Source organism: Pipra filicauda, unplaced genomic scaffold (genome assembly GCF_003945595.2).
Source record: "Pipra filicauda isolate LSUMZ 115617 unplaced genomic scaffold, ASM394559v2 scaffold147_size4022426_pilon, whole genome shotgun sequence".
In the NCBI taxonomy this organism is placed as follows: domain Eukaryota; kingdom Metazoa; phylum Chordata; class Aves; order Passeriformes; family Pipridae; genus Pipra; species Pipra filicauda.
In genome coordinates this window covers 2,347,003-2,365,332 of record NW_024103962.1, presented here as the reverse complement: position 1 = coordinate 2,365,332, position 18,330 = coordinate 2,347,003, and the positions used below count along the sequence as shown (strand labels likewise).

General features: G+C 34.4%; 1 protein-coding gene across 1 annotated transcript in view; it reads right to left on the bottom strand.

Moving 5' to 3' along the window:
* The window catches only part of GPATCH2 (G-patch domain containing 2), a 123,836-nt gene that overhangs the window by 33,608 nt on the left and 71,898 nt on the right, over nucleotides 1-18,330 (bottom strand). The window contains 2 exon segments of the mRNA XM_027739503.2: nucleotides 1,861-1,900; nucleotides 4,201-4,265. Of these exon segments, the coding sequence (XP_027595304.2) occupies nucleotides 1,861-1,900; nucleotides 4,201-4,265 (105 nt within the window).

Genomic DNA, 18,330 nt, shown 5'->3' with positions numbered 1-18,330 from the left:
ATACAAATGAAGATCACCTGCCAAACTTCAAATGTGGTTAGCTGATTACTCATGTTCTAACATAATAATTTCAACTCCAAAAATTAATTAAAACAGAAAGTAGTAAACACATGCAAAGAACAGTTATACACTATGGATCTTCAGAATCTAGTGAGAATTTTAGTGGTTGTCAAAACTGTCATAATTACATTGCAATGTCATTCCCATTTTTTTATTCTCCTGTCTTAAAACAAAAAGGCATCAATCATACATCTATAATTGATTACATTAGCTTTACTTCACAATTCCTTACTAATCTGTAAATTAAAAATTCAGTTGACTTCAGACAAGCTCTGGAAACACAGCTCTTAGGAAAGATGAAAAAAACACGTGAAATATAAAATTAATTCAAACCTACTATTATCTGAGAAAAATGGATTAATTTGTCATTATATACCAGCTAAGCAGACATTTCTCACCCTCTGTGCTGACTGGATAGTGTCGGTATGTATGGTGTGCATTAATGTATTTCTCATCATGAAATTTCCATATTTTTCAGCTTAGAATATTTTAAAGAAGTAAACAGTACAACTTCAGTTAACTAATCTGTTGAGACAATCAATATTTTAGAAACCCAACTTAAAAAAAATTACTCAAACTCACAGTAACCTAGTTCTTTTTTATATGTTTGTTTCACTAGGAAATGTATTTCAAAATAATGAGAGTTAAATGTGAATTATGTAAACCTGTCAGTCAGCTGATATATTGCAACATGCTAGAAGTTCACAACCTACAGCTAAAATTAAGATGTTTTATTAACTCTGGCACTTTTGGGTAAGTAATATGGCTTGCTCTGGAGTTCAGAAGAAGAGGGGAGGACAGGAAAGATTTAAACTATGACTTATCGGAACTACAAGTGTTCATGATGGATCATCCTAAGATGAACCTTCCAAAGACTGTTTAGATTTTATTTCCTTTTAAAATTTCAAATCTATTCACATTTGTAAATACACTAGCAAACTGGTACAGATCTTTTCCAACTTAGTTGATTCTGTGAAATCAACTGCGTGATATCGATTTTTTTCAAGTTAAAAAAATAGAACTTTTGTCTTAAATTTCAATGCATTAATGACATATTCAACTACTTTTACTGAATGGTTGAAGTTAACTACACATTTATGAAATGAAACCAGATTTATTTTCATATTTTATAGTCCTGGACAGTATGTTCTGTTTAGATCTTACTACCATCCATAAAGACAAGTATTCCTCCATGTCTGAAAACAAGCTGAAGTGTCATGCTGCTAATCAAATATTAAACATATCTTCACATTTCCTCAACCACATCTCTAGGCTTGGATCTCCTAAGTCCTACATTCTAGGGCCTCAGTAGATGACGTAATTTTCACCAATATCTGCACCATGATGGAGATTTAACAGCTCCTTTTTTAATGCTGTGGTCATTGCAACCAATGAAATGCAGAAAAATGGAACTGAAGATCTTCCTGTAGAAACCTGCCTACTCTTGTCAAAGTATTTCTTGATTTTGGGAGTGAAATGTTTTGCTTTTCAGCATTTTGAGAAATGCAATATTTGGAGATACTACAATTAGACAAAATAATTAAAAAAAAATCAGGATTTTCATTTAAACTTTAAAACCTCAAAGATACTTCACTGAAATTAAGTGACTAATTAAAGATTTTTAATTAAGAGAATTTTGGAAATGCACCGCTGTTAATATGTTTGCTTACAAGAAAATATGAAATTATACCTGCTTTGTTTTTAATTCCTTAAAATATTAGCCCACTACCTCTGGAGTAGAGCTAGTTAAAGTTCTTTATACATCCCTAGTAAACTGTTCTTGATCAAAGCAGTTCTTACCTGGCTATGTTCCTTCCTAGCCCCAGGGCTAAACCAGTGACTGTGGGAGAAAAAGAAAAGACAGTTTAACAATATAACTAACAAAGCACATGCTGTCATATGACCAGTCTGTGCGTGCTTTTGGGTATTTTATTGCCTGCCAGGAAAATATAGCCTTTGGCTATGCTTTATTTTAATGGGATATTTTTATTGAACTCTCTAAGTCTGTTACAGTTCTGAAAGAATGCATCACAGATTTCACTTCTGAGAAGCTACTGGCTTTATAGGTAATTATATTTTGTCAAACAAGCTAAAATAATACATAAATGATGGTATTTTAATACTACTATGCACGTGCTATAAATAAAAGTAATTTATTATTTAGTAGTGAAGTGGTAGTTATTAATGATTATAGCCAAAAAGACTTTAACATACTTTGGACTACCTGATCGTTGTTAACATAGTATTTCACAAACTGAAGTCTGAGTTAGAATCTAAAGAGAAATTCCAAGCTTGTAAATTCAGTGGCTTCATATCTCCATACAACTACAGAATTTTGACTATCAGCAGCCTTATTTCAGAGATAAAAAATTTGGACTGAGATGCTGACACGCAGGGATGAGAACGTGCCTCTTCCCTCAACAGCAGTAAAAGCACAATACCGGTTCACATACACACTGTGATCACACAGAATCGAATAACCATCTGAATGGAGCTGTAGCAAGAATTATACAAACCTCCACACTTGGAAAATGAAAATGAGAAGGGAAAAAACCCAAGGGGGATCTCAAGTTACATACAGTATCTACATATTATTCATGTAAGCAAGCAATAGGTTTTGGTTAAAGGATAAAATAATTTCATTCATTACAATATTGCACAAAAAAGAACATCTGCTATTACACTTGTAAGTTCCTCTGGAAGTACAACCAAAGATTATAAACTTAACCTAGTCATGCTTTTTTTGAAGTAGTGACATTCAACACAGTTTCATCCTATTCCCCCCCCCAGCAGCCACATAATGATGTTTAAACTTTAATTAGCATACTGAGAAGATGCAGATTCCATGGAACTGTTCTGTCTAAATCACTTTTATTTTTAAGTCACAAATCTGAAAGTCTTGTGGCTTTTTATCACTCAGTTTTTGTGAGTTTGCTGATGAGCAGTCAACCTTCTCATTCTTGTATAAAAGACCAGCTGTCACCAAAACCTTCATACTGCTTTCTCCTTTTTCTACTTTTAAGGTGATTAAGGAAAGGGAGTTGGAAATTAAAAAGGACTGGCAGCAATGAAGTTAAAATATACCTGAGATAAGGTAGACATCTATATATTTTGGACATGAAACATTCATCAACTGCACTGAATAGTTCAAAATCTGGCGAAAACAGGGAGATTTCATATACACACGACTTTGATGTTGGCAGGGGAATGAAAAGTACAAAACATCACATTTGCAGATGACTCAACACACAAGGTCACAAACATCCAGGAGCTGATGAAGATAAGAAATATAATGGCTTAGATCTAAATTCCACATAGATGAGTGTCTTGTCTCTGATCAGTGTCAACAGCAAACACTCAAGGAGGAGCGGCAACAAACTCGTCCACATAAACTCTTGTGGATTGTGGCAAATCAGTTGATTACAGACTAAATAATTAGTAAAACATCTCTATTGAAAAAGTACATCAAAGTAATTTGAATGCATCTCATATTTAGATATTAAAAATCTTTCATAAAGAATAAGACCTCTTGTAATGGGAAAGTAATATTCACATCACACTGATTTTTACAATTTTGTCCATTCACTTAATCACAGTATTATTTATTTGCTTGTTTGTTTTATTAAAATAAACAAAAGTAAACCCCATAAAATACCAGTTGAATTACTTAAGGGTAGAAATAACTTACGAAATCAAAACGTCTTGAATTCACACACACATTATCAAGTTATGGGGTGAAACAGAAGTGGATTAGTATCATAGAACAGTTGCTACTAAGGATCTGATGTTTGCAGTATCCTTGCCTTGGCAAGTTCTGTTTTAAACTGTGGATGCTTGGCCTAGTAGCAGTTAGAACATACAAATGCATCCCCAAATATATTATTTCCTCATCATGTATGTCTGTATTTTAAATTTCTGATTTGAAAAATAAAAGAAAATTTAATGTTCTTATTCTAGTATTTGAAAGAGATAACAAATAAATAATGCTGTTAAATGTTGCCACCTGAAGAGAAGAGCATACAGTAATTACATACTAGAATAACTAAACAACTGAATTACATTCCCTATTTACTTATGTTTAAACAATTAATTCAGTATCTTTTTTTGGAAATTATTGTAACTCCCATCACTGGTACTCACTCATGGTGAAGAGAATCCTGGGCCAAGTGAACCGTTTTCCTGCTACCGCCTGGTCCTGGTGTTATCTAATGGAAAAAACATAGGAAAAAAGAAGTCTTTGAATAATGGGGCACCATATACACAAAATGATTGTTTATTAGGAATATATCGCAAATATTAAATACAAAATAGAGACAGCATATAGATGTAGTAAATGCAATTAGCAATATCTGCAATTTTAAAGTAAATTCTGAGTGCAGAAAGTGTTAAACAAGATTTGGCAAAATCCTTTATGTGCAATTCTGATTGGATGTCAGGCATAAAAGACATTTACAGATGTCAAGGCCCTAAGTTACTTTTTTAAAAAGTACATGAATGCTTTATCTCCTAAAAATGAAAGTCAGATGTTTTGAAAATCATAGTGAATATACTGTCCTTATTTATGGTTAATACAGAAATAAATTTAGTAAAAAAAACACCTCCCAACCTTTGTATCCCAACACAAACCTTTTGAAATTCAAGTTGATGTGGGATAGAAAGCAAAGGTAAAATAATTTTTACCACACTTTACTGTAGTCAGATGTTCTGCCAGGCTCGAAAGGAGACCACAAAAACTCAATGATAATACATTTATATGGCTCAGGTTTGCCAATAGTACATAAAGAGGAGATTCACAGATAAAAGCAGTCTACTTGTTACTACAAGAACAATGAGCTCAACTTTTAAAAGAAAAATATCCCTATTAATCTGGTGTTGTAATGGAGAAAACTCAGGACAGTTGAAGATCCAAGTCTGGAAAACTTTCGAAGAATGCTCACTGGATAATTTGAAAGCTCCACGTGATTAAAGTATTTGAGCAAAACCTACTTTTTTGACCTGAAGAATGATGTCACTTGGGGGTGAACTGAGAAAAAAATGAAGTGCTGTCACTTTTCTAGCTGATGGGGATTAAAAAGAATTGGTAATATCTTAAATCTGAAAAATCTATGCAAACATACAAATCTCTAGTAGAGGAAATCATGGCAGCTACATGGGAGAACAGCACCTACTGATTTACCCTCATTTTGTTGTTTTACTAGATTGATTGAGGCCTTACACAGCCATGTGATAATAATAAAACACCGACCAAACGTTACTTTTTAAATGTCATAGTTCATCTAATAATAAAAGTGAGATACGGCCATTCGCAAAGACAGGCCTGTAAATATGAGCAAGTATTTTAATATGAAATTTCTAAATTTTAAGATTAATAACTAAACTGTTACCTTAACACTATAGGTAAACATGCAGCTCAGCTCTTGAGAGTTATATCCTGCATTAATCTCAAAATGAGGTTTTCATGCTATTCCAGTGGGTATCCCTGGAATATAGTAATCCATTTTCTACACTGTGGCTATAAGAAAAGCCGACTGTGCCTATGTCATGCTTTGTTAGAGGTTCATGATCACATTATCTCATGGTGGACCTGACACTTTTATTCAGTTTACAGTATGTTCTGTGTACAGGCAACTTATTTCCTTTGCCAGGGCTGCTGACAACCTTTTCCACACTATATTAATCTTGTTTACAGACTTTATCTTGGTACAAATATCAGAAAACCGAACTTTTTATCTCAGGGAGAAAATAAACAACATGTTGACAGAAGCAAAAGCTATTTTCTGGACTAAAATTGGTTGTTTACCTACAGCCATACTTATGGAAACAAGTTTAAGTTTCCAGCTTACTCAAAATACATAATCTGAAATTTAATAAGCATGGAAATTTCAAGAAAATTCACCTGATAAATTGCCAGTTTTAAAATAATACAGAAACCACAGAAGTATGTTTTTCCACTAATTTATATGAGAATATGAACTTGCTTGGAATACAGTTACAACTGATCACAAAGTGCACTGCTCAGGTTTCTCCTGCACACCCCAGATAGCTTCTGTTACCAAGCAGACACAGAATATTTATAAAACTAAACTCATAATGCATACATATACAGGCCTTTGCATAAAACTGACTGCTGATTATTGTAAGATTCACAGTGTGTTAGTGCAAATTAATTCCTATTTGCAAAACTTACCTAGGGTGTAAAAAGCTAAACCAAAGCCCATTGAGCCCACCTTCATCCGCTAACTCACTCTTACAAAAATCTCCAAAGATCTGCTGAATCTCCACAGAAGTAAGGGCCAATTGCTCCAGAAAACGACAGCAAGTTGCAGGACACAAAATCAAACCCAATACCCTCTCAACTGTTCAGATTCTTTATCTATGCAAAACCCCAGTTGTTATCTATCTGTTCATTTGTTAAGCAACAAAATCCCAGTGCACAAGAAGAAATCGGGGGTAAAGTAGGTACTCTCTTTCCCTTGGGTACTTACAAACAGCACTGAAAGTTTGCAAAACTAAGATTTTTTTTTTTTCAATTGAATGTATGCTAGTGTGCACATATGTGTATGAGTGAACCAGAGTTGCTGTGATGGGAGTGTTAAGAAGACTGACAGACCGGGCCTGCTTTAAATTTTAAACTCAGTTCATCAATTAACATTACTTCTTGGCAATGGTCACTTCTTACACAGTAGTAAACACCCTCCTTTGATACACAAGCATATTAGTTTTTAACACTTGCATGCTAAATTAGCCATGAGTAGTATCCTAGAACTGATACTGCAGAGTCAGCACTGGCAGGGATGGTCCCTGATGGTTTTGCCACGCGGGTCAAGGTGACCAGGACTGAGCCATCTGAGAAAAGACATTGGAATTGAAGTGGGTTTTTCCTTCTCATCGTATTCTCCTAGCCTGTGCCTGATGTCTTTATGTTCTGAGGGAGTGGATACCTTCTCATTTTTTTGAGAAGGAGCAAGTTAAGGGCAAACTGAAAAAGCACGGTTTGATAATTTCCGACGAATGCTACAGGCTCCTTTTGCCACATATTTCATAGGAAAAAATGCAGCAGATTTTTATTTTTCTAATAATATAAGTACAGTAATTTTTTTTTAAAATCTTTTGATGGATCAACTTTTCGGAAAAAAGCCATTGCACACTTAGAAGTGTGCACACACAACAGGAACAGAATTCTGACTTCAAAAGTTCCTTCCTTTATGACATTAAAATCCCTACAAAATGCCCAATAATAACTTTCAAGCTTTTTAGTAGATTTAACACTGTTTCTAGAAGTTGCAGTACCGCACAACCAAACATAATCACACCCATTCTGGAACTCAGATAACCATAACTAATATAAAAACTGAAAGTATTTCTAACTATTTTTTCTTATTAAGATTAGCAGCTTTTAAAAAACTTACTAAATGTAGCAGACCACTAGGAATGATGTCCTAGGAGACGAGGAGCAATACTGACCTCCAAAAAGTACAAAAGTAGTACCGTAGGTCTTCACACAGACCAACTGTATTGTATCTCTACTGTGGCCTAGCTGCATAAAGCAGTAAAGTAAGTAGGACTATAAATGGAAACTAGGGAAATCTTTGAGCCTCCTTGCTCATAATCTTCCTCCTAGGCAAAGTCTCTCCAGGAACACATTTCACAAGAGATATTTACAGTTAATATAACTATTTAATATGAATAAAGTTTAGGGTTAAGCTTATCTTAGCCATCACAGTGTGTCACATCCACTGTATGAAAGCCCAACAAAATTTTGCTGGACACAAAGTAAAGGTACAGAAATGACCTAACTACTTTCCTAAATGAAAGAACACGTTCCTTTTGCCACTCTATAAATTAACTGCTATGATCAACTGCAGATTAACATACCTAAAGATCAAGTAGATTAACCAAATCTTTTAAATTCCAGAAGAAGAAAAGTCACTTGTATCTGCGTTCACATATTTATAGTATCTTTCCCTAAAAACACTCTATTCACAAAATTTGAATAGTTCCGTAGTGAATTCCTTTTTCTCAGGCAGGATTTACTACAAAAGAAGTCATTTTCCAAAATGAAATGCAACTAAAATCAAATCCTGGAGAAAGGATTTTGCACTGGAAATTACAGCATGACATTGTCACTTCCATAATTTACAGATCTGTAATTGTCAATTTATAGGAAATTAAATCAAACTATGACAAGGGAAGAAATAGAAAAAAATCTATTCTCTATATTTTATTGCACTGATTAAGAGCAATTTCTTATTATTTTCAGCATCAATTTATTATTACACATTTTATAACACTTCTCCTCCACTAGAAGCACTGGAAAGCACATACACTAAGCAAAGTTCTGGATTTAAAATACGTCTTTAAAAAAATATAGATACACATTTGACTTGGAGCAATACAGAAAACTATGAAAACAAAAATAGCTTTCACAGTATACATTACTGAAACATTGCCATAACCCTAGCTTGACATTACCATTACACTTTTATTCCCTCTGAAAGCACAGCCTTGCTGAAGGGCCCAAACTGACCGTTCCAGAGAAGCATCTCTTTAATGTACAGATTACCTTTAAGTGATGCTCAGCCAAACTCTAAAAAGTCTTCATGAAGACATGGTTCACTGGCAGAATAGTTCTATGCCAGTTTTTTGCTACTCTAGTTACATTTCTTTAAAATTAACCTCTTACTAACACAGTGTTGCAAAAAATCAACGATCATTGCCATTCTGCTTGCAAAGTATATGTAAGTGATATGGAAAGAGAAAAACTGAGAAAAATAGGTCAAAAGACACGGACTTTAATCTTAAAGCAAATACACATCTCCCTGTATATGTTTTATTGTTTTTTCTTAATATAGTAAAAAACAAAAGAGAGAAAATAAGAATCAGTAAGTTTCTTGGCATGAAAGAATACGTCTTAGCTCCCCAATCTCTCTAGTGATCTCAAACACTGTTAAGAGTTTTCTCTACGTTTCTTTTCACACAACTGATCAAACTACCTCTATCTCTTTATATACAGTTTTCAACTGAATGATTAACAGATGAAAAAGAAAATCAAGATATCAGAGACTAAAAGAACAAAAGTTCACTACTGAACATAGCTACTTCAGAGAAAGATGGAAAATTTAAATCCCACGTATAAAAGCAAAGCAAGGAATTTCTTAGTAAACTTTTGCCATTTCACAGTTTTTCTCTGCTACTTTTAAGATAAAACCTGAATTTGAAATTAAATAAATATAAATTTAAAACTAAAAAGGACTTTTTGAAAAGAAACTGGCTTGGCTGTAAGGTTTTTTTGTTTGTTAGTTTTAAATGGTAACATTAATAGAAAATATCACACACCATGTTTTGTCCTAAGTTTCTGTCAAGGGGACAAGTTTTTGCAGATTATAGAACAAGCACAGTAAATCTATGATGCATTGTAATGATATATATTAGTGCATTTCTGCTGCCTTTAGCTATGTAATACAATAACACTGGAGGAGCTGTTAGAGAAAATAAGTACTAGTGTATGATGCAATAAAAAAATTATTGGCCTATGGAGAAAGCATTAGGTAAACTAAAAATTTTAAGTGTCCCATCTGGAAGGAAGTCAGGGACTCTTCTGAGATTCCTAACATTTAATATGAGATAGTACTATGTGGCAACTATTGCTCCAACAGCAACTCACAGCACTGCAAAAAATGTACTGATTTGTAAGTCTTAAGAAGAAAATATAAACCAGAAACTTTTACTTTTTATTTTTAAATTAAACTCACTCATTGTTAAAAGGCAAACATAAGATTTTCTGCACTGCAAAACCACACCAGACAGCACTACTATTTCAATTTTTTATACTAGGAAAGGGGGAATCTTCAGGGCAGCTGTCTGAAATATATTAGATATGGTAACAGAACAATGGCCAAAAGTTTGCTACATCATTATTCTCTAAATATTATAAATATTCTCTACATAATATAAATATTATTTAACAAATTTTATTTATATAAAATCAAATTTCCCTCATTTGGGAAATAGAGCTACTAAATAAATGCTGCAATAATATGCTGCATATATAAATAAAATCTTTATTAGCATATTTTAGCTGTCTGGTTAGATATAAAACTTATCCTAGGCTGAAATCTTCACTAAATCCCAGATTTTGATTTCATTAGTGCTGAGACTGTACCCTTATTAGTTAAGAATAATCTAAAATTCTGAAATAATGTTTTAACTTGTAAAACTATCATCAATAAGTAAAGTAACCCACACAGTAATACAGGCAGAAGGAAGGAGCAGAGCAGTGATTAGGCTACTAGCCTTGACCTGGGAGATGCAGGTTCAATTCCTTGCTCTGTCGCAGGCTTGCTGTTTTGACCTCTGGTAAGTTGTTTTCTGCAGCTCGGTTCCATTTGGGGAAAAAATATAAACAGGACCCTCCTTTCCCCTCCTCAAAGCAATCTGTAATAGTATTTCTTCAGTTCGTTAAAGTAATGTAATACAGTGACAGCAAGGAGTGTACCAGCAACAAAGGATGTCATCCAAGCATTTGCTTAAACTCTGCTGGAAGTACTGAAGGTGATTTTTATTCCTGCTGCCATGGGACTTATCACAGGAAACAGAAAAACACCAGTATTAAATGCATTTACATATAGAATCAGAATCACTCAGAACTCTTTGCAGGTACGAGTCGCACAGTGACAGCTCACGGCAGCGCAGCTCGCAGTGGACTGAAAACCCAAGCACACAACAAAACCCCCAGTTCCAAATCGCTGCCCAGCTTCAGTCGCAAGCTGTGAGTGGCCTCTACTGGCTGACCAAAGGCTACAGGAGTCACTAAGCTTTTGCTATGAGTTACAACCGAGGTTATTAAGTGTGGGAAGAAATGAAACAGAAAGAATATGCTAGCCAGTGCTGAATAATTCACTTGTGCTATGGCTAAAAATAAAAGGCAAACACAAGATGAGTGATACAACAGATAGCAGTAAAAAGACCTTTAATACCAGTGCTTTTAGACTTGGCCAAATACATACTGTGAAAGTATACATGCATAAGTCCATTTTCCAAAATGACAACAGAATTCAGCAGGATATACTGTGCTAGCTCTGAAGGTGAAAACAAAACTGAAATTCAAGTAGTGCATAATTTGTTTATATAAGTTATGTATTTTGTATGAAGAGTGAATTACTTCAATTGTGCTGTCAATAGTTTGATGTAGATGCACACAATTAGGAAGCTTGTTACACCATCTGAGAAGGTATGAAACCAGAGACTACATAACTATTCTTTTCATAGATGTGCAACAAATTTGGCCTTTTCCTTATTTACAAAATTAAAATATGTAAAATACAGAGTAATAAAAAACCAGTGAAAAAACCTGAAATATGAAAGTGCATCTATTGCCACAAAAATGATCTACAATTTCCTCCAAGTACATAAAAATAACATTTTAATAAGAAAAAAAGGAGAATAAACAATAAATATTAAAAAAAAACCACAATAATTGTAGACAGGACAGTATGGAGAAAAGCTGTCCAAAACATGAAAAAAATACTTATTATTGTGCAATGTCTGTATGAAAATAAAAAAAAAAATAGATTAAAAACAATAGGGCCAGTAGCAAGGAAGTGATTTTTTTACTTCAATTTTCTTTTCTATAGGAAAAGAAAATTTCTTTTCTAGGAATATGTACCCGATTTGCCATTCTCTCACATTTTAATTGCACCTTATCAAGAAGGATTATTGTCAAACATAAGTGACTACTGATGCCAAAAGTCGATTGCCTTCATGAGCGGCTGTACAGTGCTCCCATACAACACTGTACTCTGTGGTATTTCCAGCTCTCGTTCTGAATTCTGCCCCATTTCAGAGTTCTACCTCATTTCAGAATTCAGTCCCATTATCTCCACTGCTCAAAATTGTTCACAGGGTTATCTAGCTGACATAGAAGATAACCCTCCATCTCACTAGACACCACTGGGATATGACATGCTGACCCACAGTAAGCCCTGATTATTAGCTTGAAACATACACCATATAAATGGAGCTTTGAGCCAAATAATTTGTTTTAAAGTATTTTCATTTTACTTATACATTAAAACTCATTTTAAACATGCTGACATGAGTTCCATTAATCTATACGGTCATGAACATATTTAGACATGTTAATGTTAGAATATGACTATTATCAGAAAACAGATGAAAAATACTGACTAAAATACAGCCTGCAAGTAATGTCTTTTTCTTTACAAAAAAAGATCAGAGATTTTAGTTTAATAAATTATAATTACATGAAAAAAAAAATGACCATCCACTGTAATTAAATAGAATCCCAATTGTCTGCACTGCACTGAAGCCCACAGTCTTTTAGTTTCATCGAAAAAAGGCTCATAGCAAACAGAAGAACAGTGAGATCTCATTCTTTCTCTCCCATCTTTTCCATACTACTACACTTCCAGTGACTGTGAAAGTGGTTAGGATTAGCAACCCCACACAGATCTGCTAGGATAACTCTCATCTAAGCCACTGAACGGTTTCCTATCGTAGCACCTACAGTTCTGTGTGATTTTACAGTCTTGTGCCAGTTAAGTTTCATTTGCATGAGAACCTCATTACCTTTTGTTTTTTTCAAAGGGGCACCCAATGAGTGATATCACAGCCTGGACAAGAAAAACCACACAGTAGCTAAACTATTTTCAGGAGAAGGAGATGGTAGGAAGACTGAGCACAAGAGAATGCTGATAGTGTTGTACCGAAAAATTTTCCATGTGAAGAAAAGAGTTTAGGTATCAGAACATTGTGGTTTAAAAGGTTACACTTTGGTAAAATTTGGAATAAAACACCTTTCAAAATCCATACAGTCTGATCAATAGCAGACACTATGAAATTTATACATTTCTGCTAAAATAAAAGCATGACCTTTTGCCCTTTAGGTTAAATAACTAGTATCCACAAAACAATTTTTCTTCATTTCAACTGAAATTCGCACCAGAAGAGCTCACAACAGTGGTGAAACAGTGGGAAAAAGGTTATAGGGGAGTTTCATGCACAAACTTGGCCAGTTTCACTATTGACAGTATTACATTCGGATGACACTTTCCATTATTTTGAACTTGCCTGTACATAAATATTTTACACAGTAAGCTTACATGACTAGTAGATTTTAGAAATCCTGTATTTGCCACTTTCTCTACCATCTGAACTTACTATACAACCATGAGCATTGTTTCAAATTGTAAATGCCAGTAGAGATGAAAAGGAGAAGCAAGCAGAAGCTCAGACATCAACTTTTCACTGGGCATTTTTAAGGTCAAGTTAAATTGAGGCTTAAGATATATTTTCTACTTTTCTCCCTAAGCAAAATGACATAGAAATAAAATGCATTTTGAAACACGTTACAATAAATATAATTTTTCTTAGTGAGACATTCTCAAGCTTTTCCATCACCTTCAAATATAAATAATTCATGACTTCTACTATAGAAGAAATGGAAACAAGTAGGTTCTAATAGAAAAAAAAATCAAAAGTGGGAATTCCGCTCATACATTTTAAAAGAAACTGTCAAGCTTGTTAGGCTTAATAGCAGTGCCACACTGGGATATCACCTGGATACGGCTGCATTGCATTTTGTAATTTCTAACATAATGCAGATACCAAAGATGTATCCTACTGAATGTTAAGCTCATGAATGGATTGTGCAAAGTCATCAGCAACTTTGATTTGAAGACTAAACTGTATTATCTAACTCTCAAATCCCTACTTATCAGTAAATGTGCTCCCAAGTTCTCTTTGTATGATATCAAGACCTATATGATGGAAAACATCACAGTATGCTCCTAAGAGAGCCTAGAGTTCCTTAAGGTAATTTAAACTTGTAATGCATTATAACGATATCTATTCCAAAACATTAATTCATAAAGAAAGGGACACCTGTGTTCCAGGAGCAGAATGCTGCTTCTATCTGCTACCCTCTCCTCCAGCAGGACGAAATAGCATTGCTTGTTTTGTACTGTCAAGTAAACTTAATTTTACAAACAATGTTTCTGTCAGAAAGTTGTGTTCAGTATGAGAAAAAATTTTGCTCTTAGAAAACTTAAAACAATGCACAGAAAACAGAGTTTAAGGTGTGTGTCTGTGTGACTGAGGGCAGGAAAATGTGTCCGACTCAGTGGCTTTCTCTATTGCAAGATGAACTGTACTCATTTACAGGCTCTTCTGTTCCTGGAAATTACATGGGGGAAGGACAATTCACTTTGCCCTGATGTCTCTGGTAGAATCAATTTTACTTTGCTGGCCAGATCTATGAGAATAGGTTTTGGTCACTATGGAACACATTAGTTGCCTTAGGTTTCTAAAATTCCTGATAAAACTATGCCCAAGAAACTTTTGGCTACCAAAAGCATACCCTCTACTTAAAAAGCATCACTGTAGAAACAAGGACAAGAGGAGTAACTAGTTTTTTGGGTCCTGACTATACAGAGGGTCAAGTAAAGAACATTTTTTCTCTCTGTTGCAAGTGTTTAACATGTTGCAGGGCACAGAGAACAGACACAAAGCAGTAAAGCACATTTGCCAGGTCCTGGAGAACACTCACTTTTCACCCACCTCAGGGTAGACATCATACTTCATAGAATTCTGGCCCGTGGCTATCAGCACGCCTTGCAAAATGCCAAGGGAAACCTAAGCTGCCCTTGGGGAGTTAAAACATTATTTTACCTGTTAGTACAGGATGAAAAAGAAAAGAAGCCAAAGAGAGGGTCTTTGACACAGAGAAGATCTTGAAACAATTACCAACATTCTACATTTATATGAGTATGCTATTCTGAAAATACTTATAGCCAACTTAGACCCTAATAAAGACAAATTGCCCTTAAAACTTACACCTTGCATAACAGTATGACATGACTCACCAAAACAATGTCCAAGACAGGGAGATGGAAGGAGGAGAATTCTGACATGGAAATACATTGTATTCAGCTATTTATGAGTGACAGCCTTGGTGCTAAAAATTTATACATGCCCAGAAGCTTTCATAGACTATTTGGGTACATTCTGACAACCTCCATGATGCAAACTTCACTTTCAGTCAAGGGAAGTATTTTTACTACCAGTACGAAAAATAAGCATTCTTCTGTGGGATGCTGGAATACATATTTGATTTTAGTTTGGGAAGGAAGGAATAGGAAAATGAGCCAAAGCAGAAGGTACTGCATGCAAATATTACCACAAAAAAATGAAAGTATTTGGAAAAGCACACCTTCACAGAAATCTACAGTAAGATAAAAACTAAGAGATTGTTGAAAGATAATAATAACTATCTCCTTAAAAAAATGGTGCTTGTGGAATTCTTTGAATCCCTCTGCTTTGTTCAAGGCTCAAAGACATCAGGTCAATATAACCAAATTTATGTTCTCTACCATCCCAAAGACGGTGGAGTAAATACCATCAACACAAAGTCTTGCTGAACCCACTACTTGCCTTTCAATTTGGTTGTGGTACAATCTTAGCCAAAGTTTTTAGAGTTATTAAGTTTTCATTTCATTTGCTGCCAAAGCATATCTGTGATGTTTGCTTACTAAATGTAGCCTTCAGGATCAGTACCTTTTATTTAGCTACTCAAGCAATACTATGCTGATAGACTATTCCATTTCCTACCAAATATCTAAAAGTTTACACAGTACCAGAATGGAGAATTGAGGTGAACTGAATTGAGGGAACTCAGAACATTATTAAGGTTGATTTAGTGTGCAGGTAGGCTTAACACTAGAAAACATGGTAGGCTCCAAACTGTTGATAAGATGCTCAGATTTCTCCAAGAAAAATGAAAATTGCTGGTCACGATAAAGCTCATCTATTTACCTGTTAACTGGACACCAATAGCATAAATACAGCATTCCACAAAGTTAACTGGAAACTGTTACAGTTAAAGAGAGTTACAGAAACTATGAGTTTAAGAAGAATTATAGAAAATAAACAGTTCAATTAATGGGAAAAAAATATAAACAGGCACATGGGTAACTCTTAAGAAATTACATTTGATGGCAGCATTCAAGAAATTGTATATATTGGTAGAAAACAGTGTTGTTGATACAACAAAGGTATGTTATATCATACCTTTGATAGTGTTAAATTGTGAAGGTGGCCAAGAAACAGCCATTTTAATTTGGCATTATGACACACAAATATTTAAGTGGCAAAAACCAAAATAAATGTTGAGTTTTTATAAGCTACTTTAAAAATAATAAACATATAGCGATGTATTAATTAGAAGGAATGCTGTTGGTAAGAAATAATATTCATTGAAAATGTGCCATAAGTGCCATGAAATATTTGGGAACATTTTCAAGTTCTTCCGGCACATGTATTGAGGAAAATATTGAATGGAAAAAAGAAAATTTCCAGAAAATTCTGGAAAGTTATCAAAGCAGTTCCTATTAATAAGGACTCATTCATCCTACTTTTAAATGAGAGGTCATCTGCCCATCAAAAGACGGTGCCTACTGAGGGAATGCCCATTCCTTGGGAGAAAATATGGCATTAGTTACGTGGCTCAAGACACCTTCTTGGAAAAGTAACAGACACACATAATAATCTTTAGGAAAAAAAAAATAAATCTTTCCAACTCTAAAACTAAGGGATGCAGACATATACCCTCTGCCTAGCTCATCATCCATAACAGCAACCAAATGAGGTTCAAACACAATGAATTGTCCTGAACATTGAAAATTTCATATTCATCTAACTCGATACACAAAGAAATGCTCTACTGTCTTTTTTAAAGACACCGTTAAAGTATGTGCCTCATCTCCTTCCACAGCTAAACAGTTTATCTCTGGTGCCAGGGTAAAAGCAGTGGGTAAATTCCTATTCCCGTGAAACCCTTTCAGAAATATATTTGACTTCAGTCAACTACAGGAATTCATATTTATTTCCTCCTTATACTTGGAGATCTGTGAGATCAACTTTGGAAGCTTCTGCTCTAACCAAATTCCTACTTATTTCTATCATAAGATATGGGGAAGGTACTACTGTTTTCATTGATTCAAAGTGAAAGCCTATCAGCTACAGAAACTTTTATATCAAACTACTCAAGAGAGATTTTGTGGCTAAAATTAACAAGAGTATATTTTCCATTTGTATCTTAGCTCAAAGTCTCTGAAGTTATTTCCTACAATTTTGTATGATCCACCATTAGAGTACCATTTCACTGTGATGAACAATTCCTCTTTCCTATTGTGGGATTTTTCCAAGTCCCTGGAATTCTCTGAATGGACTTCATTCGTCTTTAGATAAGATCATTGTTTACTATGTGCAAAAACATTTCTAGTGAAAGGCAAAATAAGGAAACAACACAATACAGTGCTCTGGATTGATTAAAGAATTAAGTAACATTGTAGTTTGTTAAAACTAAATATTTGTGCTATTTCTGCCATTTAAAAATATTTAAGAAGAATACTATCCCCAAGATTTAATTTTTGAAGTCAAATGATAAACATACAAACAGAAAATAGCAGGGGGAAAAAACCTTGATACATGAAAACAGAGATGTGACATGCTTCCACAATATCTTTAGGCAACTGGAACATGTTTTCTTCATCATGCCAATAGGCTTAACATTTTTAAATTTACAAAACTTAGGATTGGGAGCAAGTGATAGGAGGACCAATGGATGCTGTTTTGACTCTGTAGGTATATCTGTATTAATTTTTCAAAACATATTTTGCTTAGAAATTACTGCAGTTTAAGTAAGGGAGCTACTTTTAAAATTCAAATATTTCAGAGTCTGTTCTCTTTCCACCTGACATCAGAGTCAGCCTTCGTGCCAAAAGAATAGACACTATTCTTCTTTGTAGGAATAATAATTTTGCCCCAAAAGTGCTTTAGGATTCTGATCTACACAGAAGTGTTCACCCATTTTTGCATCCTCACAAAAGGCTATTTATGCTTTGGTTTCTACTAAAAGATACTTATGTTTTTAAACCAGGTAAAATACTGTGGTAGATCTATGGCAGAGTTACAAAATCACTACTGATGAAATTAAGTAAAACATTACAAATATGGGACCTCAGTAAAGAAACTGGAGACATAGGATGAGAATTAGCTTCCCATTGCCCCTCTAGTTTAATACAATTCTGGAAAAGAAGTTCCTAAAAGTTTAAGCTTGCACAGTTCCTCCGGAGTTTTCACTACGTAAATGACTAACGACTTTTGAACGGAAAAAGTTTTACCCCCAGTATAATCAAGCTCTTTCCTTCCAACTTTGGATTACATTCCCTCACATAGCAAAAACATAAACCT